A 9,862-nucleotide genomic window follows, 5' to 3' on the forward strand; every position below is an offset into this window, starting at 1 on the left:
TGTTTAACTAAACACCGAAAAAACAAACCTGTGTTCATGGGGAGAGCCTCAACTTTACATTTGAGGTAAATTTTATTGTTTGTGTGGTAGTGAGATTTTTTTCCTCAAAACTAAGTTTCATGTTAAATATATAAAGAAAAGATGCAACAGACAGGTGGATGCAGAATTCTAATAAATTTATTTTCAATGTTAGCGTATCATTTGTAAGAGGTTTCGCAGCAAAGAAAGAAGAGGTGAGATCTTTAATATTTCAAATATTAAATAATTTTAAGAAAAATATAATAAATGCAGCACCTTTGTTTTTTTGGTTAGGCACAGTTATAATTCTATTAGAAGCATTCACAGTCGATATACTGTTGGGCACTTCTTTTAACAAAAATTTAAATATTGATTCATCATGTCATAATAGATTAGTCTCTTTTACTAAAATCAACTAATTCTAACTGTGGATACAGCAGCCTAATTAACAGATATCTAGGAGAAGAGAGCGAATAAACGTGAAAGAAGATCTGGGCCCTTATCCATGGCCTTAGCATTATTAGGCTATTTTTTCCGATCTGCTGCTTTCTTGCTGGCACAAAAAGCCCAAAATGCAAGGGCTTTAGGTCAGGGCCTATCCTGCGTAACCCACAAGAGCCCAAGACTACGCAAGGTTAACAAATGAAAACTAAGTTGATGCTAGATTTCCCAGTACTTACAACCTTTTAAGGTACGGCCATCAGCTGTCCAGTGGGGATCGTCTTGAAAAATTACGACCACGGACGGAGATTTTATCAAGTTTTATTGAACAGGTTAATTGCTCGTTATAATGCTTCAAATGATTGCACGAAATTATGGATAAATTATTATTTTACATACAATAATCATCGTATCATTATAATAATTCGTACCAGCTGATCTGGATTCATTAAAAGGGAAAATCCGTTTAATTGATTATTATGTGTTGTTGGTCGATGACAAGGGTGATGGGTGAGCATGCCAAGCACAAGGCAGCAGGCTTTTTTAATAGATAGTTGGGGTTACAGAAAATGGGAGAATTAAAATACACGCAGCTTTTGTTTCGGAGCTACCATTGATATTGAGGTCTACATTAATTAAATACTATACACACACACTAGTCGTTGGCAAGATATACTACCTCTGGTCCTTAATATAAGACCTCGTTTGACTTTTATTTTGGTCCTAAATATAAGACCCCAATCTACTTTGTCTTTCATATTTATACTTTTTTTTTCTTCAAAGTAACCCTTCTAACAATGATAGTTCTAATTAATACATTTGATTAGCAAGGATATTTTAGGAAAGACAACACCTATTTAAGATAAATAACTAACTCAACTTACTTCCTTAATCTCCTCAAATTAGTCAATTGGCTCTTATAATTAGGATCGGAAGTAGTATATATATATATGTATGTATATGTATGTATGTATATAAGTCACCTGAGGTTTGCTTAACCCAGAGAATGAGAATGAGATATGGGCAGCGGTAACTGGTATGAAGAGTTCAGACCCGGGTTATATATAAAAGAAATTGAACATAGTTTTAGACTTTTAGTGAAAAGCCTTTTTCTCTTGGTCTCTTGCAAGACATGCATCTTTTCCTCTAATATATTTTTCTATTAACGACTGGGCATTGTCCAAAAGAAATTAATATACTTCACTCAAGTGGTGTTTATTGTAATGAAGCATCTGATTAAATTGAATAAAATAAAACAAAATAACTAATTTTGACTGTGACAGAGAAAGCTACGCTTATACATATAAACACACAATAGAAGGAGGTGGTAGCCAGATGCCATAGCCGTCCGCACGTATAGTAATGGCAGAAGGAAAATGGGGTGCAAATGAGAGAGAGGATCACACAGAAGACGGTACGGTGGATCTAAGAGGAAGACCCGTTTTAAGACGCAAGACTGGAAGATCGAGGGCTTGTTACTTTATACTGGGTACGTGTTTTCTCATTTTTTCTTAGGAATTCATGGTGATGTTGGGTTAATTATATTAATTACTCCTCTTGTCCTTAATATAAGACCCATTTAATTAATTTGATTAGATTAAGGAAGTTAGGTAAGTTAGTTACTTATAAGAAATGTGACATATTTTTCCTAAAATACCATAATCATCTTTTTTAATACCCCTCTTCCTCTTCTACTTGATTATAGTTGAAGGAGTATCCATAAAGGTAATTTAGAGAAAATTGATAAATATAAGAAATGGGTCTTATATTTAGGACCAAAACCAACTCAACAATTAGGTCCTATATTAAGGACCAGAGGAGTATTATGACACAGGGTACGAGGTGTTTGAGAGATCGGCACACTATCGAATAGCGGGGAACCTAGTGCTGTATCTAACAAAGAAGCTGCACCGAGGAATTGTCAAATCTGCAGCCAATGTCACCAACTGGTCCGGCACTGTTTGGATCACCCCACTCGCCGGCGCCTACATCGCCGACGCCTATCTCGGCCGATACTGGACTTTTCTCATTGCCTGTCTCATTTATTTATTGGTCTGGGTGACATATATACACACTGATATACTTCTTATGATCCGGACCTCTTTTGTAGTTTGTAGTTTACAAATGAGGTCTTATAATTAAGGCAAGAGTTATTATTAAATATTAATTCCTGCATCTTCATTATGATCTCTCTTGTTAACGTGCTCCTTGTTTTAAAATAACAGGGACTTTGCATGTTGACGCTGACAGTTTCACTGAGCGTAATGAGGCCCCTGCCGTGGAGTGAAGGAACGCAAGATTGCCAAAAAGCAACATGGCACCAAGTTGGAATGTTCTTCTTCGCTTTGTACGCCATCGCAATTGGGGCGGGTGGAACCAAGCCCAACATCTCAACCATGGGAGCAGACCAGTTCGACGACTTCGAGCCCAATGGAAAAGCCCAAAAACTTTCCTTCTTTAACTGGGGGATGTTTTGTCTCTTCTTTGGCGTTCTTTTCTCCAGCACTTTCCTCATCCACGTCCAAGATAACGTAGGCTTTGCCCTCGGCTATGGCCTTCCCACAATTGGGCTCGCCTTTCCAATATTCCTATTCTTGGACAGGCACAAAAAACCCATGGGCAGCCCCATAACCAGAATGTTGCAGGTGCGCTTCTGGCTGCTGTGAGGAAGCGGGCTGTCCGGGTCCCACGTGACCCGCAAGAATTGCATGAGCTAACCGCAGAAGATTATGCCCGCAACCAGAGACCAAAGATTGATCACACCTCTTCCTTAAGGTTAACATGTCAAAACCAAACTGATGTTAGTTTTCCTAGTTTCTTCCTCCTCTGCTTGCTCTAATCGATGTGAAGTGCAGATTCTTGGACAGAGCAGCGACGAAGACGGGTGAGACATCGTCATGGATGCTTTGTCCAGTGACACAAATTGAGGAAACGAAACAAATGGTGAAGATGGTTCCTGTTCTGATCGCGACATTCGTTCCGAGCATCGTAGCAGCTCAGTCCAATACACTCTTCATCAGACAAGGCTCCACGCTAGACAGGAGCATAGGTTCTCATTTCCAGATTCCTCCGGCATCTCTTATTGCTTTTGTCACCATCTTAATGATGCTCACCATTGCACTCTACGACATCGTTTTCGTCCCCGTTGTTCGGCGTTACACTGACAACCCCTGCAGAGGGATCACTTTGTTGCGCAAGTTAGGAATTGGCCTCGTATTACACGTCGTCATTATGGTCACAGCGTGTTTAGCAGAAAGAAAGAGACTGACTGTTGCAAGAGAAAACCAGGTCTCGGACGAGAAGGACAAGATCCCACTTACTATATTCATCTTGCTTCCTCAGTTTGCTTTGGTGGGGATTGCAGACGCATTTGTGGAAGTTGCAAAGATAGAGTTCTTTAATGATCAGGCGCCGAAGTCTCTTGGAACTGCATACTACACCACCAGCAATGGGATTGGCTATTTTCTGAGTAGTTTTGTTCTATCAACTGTTGCTGATGTCAGAAGGAGAAATGGTCAAGGCAAGGGTTGGATTCTGGATAATTTAAATATTTCCCATTTGGATTAGTATTATGCATTCTTGGCCGTACTGTGTCTTCTCAACCTCATTTTCTTTTTTATTGTCTCCAAATTGTTCGTGTATAATGTTGATCATGTGACACAGCCCAGACATGACAGTGCACTGGCCTAAGTTAAGCCAGCATTTGCTGTCACATGTCATTGATTATCTTTTGAAAATAATCAATATGTATGTATCCCTTTTATCAAATATATTATAGATATAATAATTATCGTGTCATTCTTCAAATCCATACTAGATCTGAATTCATTAAAAAAGGAAAAAAAAAGAAAGAAAGAAAAAAAGGTGCTCAGAGTTTCTGTGATCCATGCATCATGATTCATGTTGCCCTCTTTATGGTGTGAAATACTTGTTTATTTTTGGCTGCGAACTGCAGAGAACAACAGAGCACAAGAACGCATGAACAAAGAGTTCGTAGGAATAAAAAGGGGTAGGGGGGTTTCAAAACTTATGGAAGAATTCATAACAATGCACTCTGTTGCGTATCTCCCAATAAAGGACTGTCAAACCATTGTAAAATTCAAAAAATTTTGGCAAACTACTCTCATTGTTTGTGAATGATGATATTAAGACTTAATTATTCTTCCCATACAATAATATATTTAATCTACATTCATTTATATTCACTTAGTATCAATCTCACAGTAGTCAATTTTTTTATTTGAAAATTAAAGACTAATATATATTTTTTCCCGTTTCATTGCACATGGTAGATATTTCTTTGAAAGCCTGCAGGATAGTTCAGGAAACCCACTTAAAATCCTGGCTTAAATATTATACTGGTAATGTAGTCGGCGGGGCATCTGGTGAATGGTTCAATAATTAAGGGGTGGCGTCACTGATGACTGGTAAGAGGCTAAATAATTCAAGTCAAAGCCATTCACTAGACTTCTTGTGAGATGTACCCTCCCTTTAATTATTATCCACTACAAGGATGTAAACATCACCAAATTAATTAAGGAATCGAATTGAAATGTTAAATATATCAAATTTCGTACGATGACCACGTCAGCAACCTACCAAGTTGCATATATAACTGAATAAGAACATGGGTGCGAACTATGATCTGAAATCTAATCTATGCTTATAAATAGAAAGCTGCTTCCTTTCTCACGGAGCCCGAAATGAATTGAAGTTGGCGTTCCTCTCTCCATACTCCAGCAGCATAATGGCTATGGCAGAAGAAAAGAGTCTTGAAAGCGTGAGAGACGGCTACACTGAAGATGGAACAGTTGATCGGAAAGGCAGACCAGTTTTAAGGTCAAACACTGGAAGATGGAAAGCTTGCTCTTTCATCATAGGTGAGCATGTCAGCCTGCAGGTTTATATTGACTTCCCTGTCTAACACTACGCGTATTGTACGTACGTGGTTTAATTTTCAGTGTATGAAGTGTTTGAGAGGTTGGCCTACTTTGGAATTTCGGGAAACCTAGTTCAGTACTTGACAACCAAACTCCACGAGGGTACTGTCGAATCTGCAAACAATGTTAACAACTGGACTGCTTCAGTGTGGTTGACGCCACTAGTTGGGGCTTATATAGCCGATGCCCATCTCGGTCGATATTTGACCTTTCTGATTGCAGCAATCATTTTTCTGTTGGTAATTAAGAAGCTGTTATCAAATTTAACGTTGTTGATGATGCACTATTGGGCTCGTAATAACAATGCAACCATTATATTTGATGAGCACCATTATTTTTCTCACTTGCTGATTCAGGGAATGAGCTTGTTGACGCTATCGGTTTCATTACCAGCACTAAGGCCACCAACATGTGGTGAAGGCGTCAGACAAGAAGAATGTAAAAAAGCGTCGTCATTGCAAGTGGGTATTTTCTTTTCTGCCTTGTACATCATAGCAGTAGGAACAGGCGGAACTAAGCCAACCATCTCAACCTTGGGAGCTGACCAATTTGACGACTTTGAGCCGAAGGAGAAATCCCAGAAGCTTTCATTTTTTAACTGGTGGATGTTCACCGTCTTTCTCAGCACTCTCTTCGCAAGCAGTTTCTTAATTTACATGGAAGATAACGTGGGCTGGTCCCTTGGTTTTGGGCTTCCAACTATTGGATTAGCTTTTGCTATATTGCTGTTTCTGTTAGGTGCTCCATTTTACAGGCACAGATTGCCCAAGGATAGCCCTATAAAGAGAGTACTTCAGGTGCTCCTAGCTGCTTTGAGAAAGTGGAAGGTACGGGTTCCAGATGACCCGCGGGAGTTACATGAACTAAGCATAGAAGAGTACTCAAGTGACAAGAGGCACAGGATTGATAATACCTCCTCATTAAGGTAGAATATATCTATAGCTTCAAATTCAATTATTATGTATTAATGACTTAAGATCGTCGTTGAAATGGCTGCATGCAGATTCCTTGACAAAGCTGCAACAAAGACAAGCCAAGCGTCGCCATGGATGCTTTGTCCGGTGACCCAAGTTGAGGAAACAAAGCAAATGATGAAAATGATACCTATTTGGACTGCAACACTCGTACCAACCATTGTAATATCTCAAGGGAACACACTCTTTATCAGACAAGGCACCAAACTAGACAGAAGCATGGGCCCTCATTTCGAGATTCCTCCAGCTTCTCTTGCAGCATTTATACATATCATCTCGCTGATAACCATTATAATCTACGACCGAGCAATAGTCCCAGCAATCAGAAGATCCACAAAGAACCCCAGAGGGATCACATTACTTCAAAGACTGGGCATCGGTCTTGTGTTGCAGATCATCGTGATGGCCACTGCAAGTTTAGCAGAAAGAAAGAGACTGAGCGTTGCAAGAGAAAATCATCTTTTTGGCCAATCTGACAAAATCCCTCTAAGTGTTTTCATATTGTTGCCTCAGTTTGCATTAATGGGGGTTTCTGATGCCTTTGTGGAAGTAGGAAAGATGGAGTTCTTCTATGATCAAGCACCAGAAAGCATGAAGAGCCTAGGAACAGCATATCTCACGTCCAGTGTGGCGATTGGTCATTTTCTGAGTAGTTTTATTCTGTCCACTGTGGCTGATATCACCCAGAGAAAAGGACACAAGGGCTGGGTTTTGGATAATCTGAATGTGTCCCATTTGGATTATTATTATGCGTTCTTGGCCATACTAAGCTTTCTGAACCTTGTTTGGCTTTTATTGGTTTCCACATTCTTTGTGTATAATACTGACTTGACACAAACCAAAATGAGGTCGGAAACGGAATGTTCGTCCATGACATCCTTGGAAAGCTAGCACGTCCTGCATGCCCACCAGTTCTTGGGGCAAATCCAACTTCTCTTTTTTTCCTCCATGATATACATGTAAAACAACAAATTACGTTGTGCTTTGTATTTTTATCAATTTAAATGTGAGAAAATTATCAAGAAGAAAATGAAACGTAATTTTCTCTAATCAGATTACATCGAATACAGCTGTTACGTTGTTTGTCTAGAAAAAAAAAAAACGTGCTCTCGGCATTTTTAATATATTTTATTTTCATGAATCAACTTCTTATTCGATGCAAATTTGTAATTTGAGTTGTAATACGATGATGCATAAAAAATTAAAAACAACTCTCTCTCACAAAAAGTCAATTTTTTCAAAAATTAGAAATCACTGAATGCGTGCTTTTTTTTTTCCCCACAATCACAAATATCTATATATATATATAGAGAGAGAGAGAGAGAGAGAGACTATGCATGCAGTTGATCTCGACCAAACAATTAAAAAGTTGGCAATATAACACTGTTGACAGCTATATATATGTGCAAGGATTGGTGGTATTTTAAGATTTATACGTATGTGTGTGCGTGTGTTCCGCTCTGCAGCACGTAACTCGTAAACCGGGGAGTATTAAAAACAATGTAATCTCATGCGTATCCTACTAAAAGCGACATGCAATTATGAATGAATTGGCAGCAATATTGGAGAAAAATAATAAAGGATCTTGATCAACGGACGTTTCATATAAATATTTACTTTCTTCTGTCAACGGTGAAGGTGCATAAAATAATAGCTTTTCAAACGAACTAGAGCTGCTATATATATTATAGCAAGGGGATAATATTAATAAGATTAGCTCAATACTATACAGTCAAAATATATATTTTTTGACCAGCTAATATGCGTATTAAATATGAAATTGAAGCAAATAATGCTGAGACTTCTCCAGGGACCCCAGACGAGATTTTTATAATAACAAATGATAATATAAATCTAAAGATGCCTAGGGCTAGATTGATTACTTTCGATGTCTTCTTGGGTTGACCTCTCCCACTCAAAATTTGTGAATCGCGATGATATTACAACGGCGCACCTCTAATGAATGCCGCCTCAATAATTGAGGAAATGGCCCATTAACATCCCTTCCTCATCACTTTATATGATTCTGAGATGTCAACGTCAATGTCCCACCAAATGTCAGAGATTAACCTGTAACCACTAACACCAAATCAACAATTAATAATATATGGGGCCTCTTTGGGCAAAGCATGTGCTGTGAGAACTTATTTGATGCATGTGATATATAACAACGGGATTAGCTCTTAGTTTCTCACACATGTGATAAATTTTGGTTGAAAAAAGTACTCATATTTATTGTCCGACATTATCTCGAATAGGATTGCCTCCAGTAAGAAGATCTTTATATTTTAACAAAAAAAAACCATATATGTGCGCCTGTGTCCCTTTTAAATATAGCTATTTATATGTGTGTGTATATAACAGGTGTCCACAGTCTTTTAAACGAATTTTAGAATGACAAATATATAATGTATCTTTTATGATGTACCATTGTTTACACTTCTCCTCTGTTCACTCTGATGGGGTACGTTTGCCTTTGCTTTGCGTAAGTTCACAGAAAGCGGGCATGGAATAAAAGGGCAGCAACCGTTAATATTGTGGGCTTCAGGTTTTGGATCTGCCCTTAACATCGGAAAGATGTTGGGTGAGTTTTGCCTGTAATTGTATTTGGGCTAGCCGGCCCACCATACGCCAAAATAATATATAGCTTAAATTACATCGTTGCCCCCCCTTTTTTTTAATTACTTTTTCTGGCTCACAAGATCAGCCTTCTTACTCCCTCCCCACCAAGACTGGACAATTTTTTAGTCAGTTTTAGTTCATCAAGCGTTGCTAGTACATATCGGGGTATCTCCAAATGGCACGCAAGGCTTGGATTTATATTATTATGCATTCTCGCCATACTCAGCCTCCCCAACCTTCTTTTTCACTGTTGGTGGTTTCTAAGTCTAAAACCAGTCAAAAAGGGGGTCGCAAGGGAAGTGTTCAACCATCAAACCTGCGATAAGCCAGCACTTGCCTCAATCATCTGGAGTTTGCTTCGTCCGTGTTAAGCGAAGCAGATTAAATTCCGTCAATGACTGTAAAGTTGAGCATGAAATTATAAAAATGTACATAGGTAAAGTGAAGTTTCACGTATGAATTTCTGGTCACTGTTGACTCATGATGTGACTAACATAGCCGGCCTCCCCTCGAATAATCCTTTTACGCAAAACAAATGTTCCAAGGCGAAAGCGAGTTTCATATTCAACTTTGCTAACAAGGGCATGGCGACAGTAATGATGATACTTTCATTAAATAAAGAACAATTGATTTTTTTACAAACGAAAACTATGGCCATCAAAGACGCTCAAGTTGCGTGTCAATCTCATCTCCAACTTCTAATAGAAATGTTCATTTAAGAGGCAAATGTCAGAGATATTAAGAAACGAAGTACGTGATGATGAGTACAAGAAACGAGATTAAGTGCAAAGCGTATTTCGGCAGATGGCCAGATGTGCCTTTTTTATTAGCTCATCTAAATGGGGCCGAGATAGCGTGGCTTTTAAA

General features: G+C 38.7%; 1 protein-coding gene and 1 pseudogene across 1 annotated transcript; both read left to right on the forward strand.

Moving 5' to 3' along the window:
* Positions 1 to 1,821: 1,821 nt before the first annotated feature.
* LOC114750175 (protein NRT1/ PTR FAMILY 5.3-like) lies at positions 1,822 to 4,149 on the forward strand (annotated as a pseudogene).
* Positions 4,150 to 5,172: 1,023 nt separating this feature from the next.
* LOC114750183 (protein NRT1/ PTR FAMILY 5.2-like) lies at positions 5,173 to 7,409 on the forward strand. The gene is made up of 4 exons (XM_028938733.1): positions 5,173 to 5,339; positions 5,421 to 5,638; positions 5,756 to 6,324; positions 6,403 to 7,409. Exons 1-4 carry the CDS (start codon positions 5,207 to 5,209, stop codon positions 7,262 to 7,264), a joined length of 1,782 nt encoding a protein of 593 aa, XP_028794566.1. The 5' UTR covers positions 5,173 to 5,206; the 3' UTR covers positions 7,265 to 7,409.
* The last annotated feature ends 2,453 nt before the right edge of the window (positions 7,410 to 9,862 follow it).

Source organism: Neltuma alba, unplaced genomic scaffold (genome assembly GCF_004799145.2).
Source record: "Neltuma alba isolate B1F8T4 unplaced genomic scaffold, ASM479914v2 tig00006341_pilon, whole genome shotgun sequence".
Classification (NCBI taxonomy): Eukaryota; Viridiplantae; Streptophyta; class Magnoliopsida; order Fabales; family Fabaceae; genus Neltuma; species Neltuma alba.

Excerpts from the sequence above, each read along its gene's own strand:
- LOC114750183 (XM_028938733.1), top strand. The coding sequence starts at position 5,207 with ATGGCTATGGCAGAAGAAAAGAGTCTTGAAAGCGTGAGAGACGGCTAC. Across the intron at positions 5,340-5,420 it reads AGCTTGCTCTTTCATCATAG|TGTATGAAGTGTTTGAGAGG; the intron begins GTGAGCATGTCA and ends TTTAATTTTCAG. Across the intron at positions 6,325-6,402 it reads GATAATACCTCCTCATTAAG|ATTCCTTGACAAAGCTGCAA; the intron begins GTAGAATATATC and ends GGCTGCATGCAG.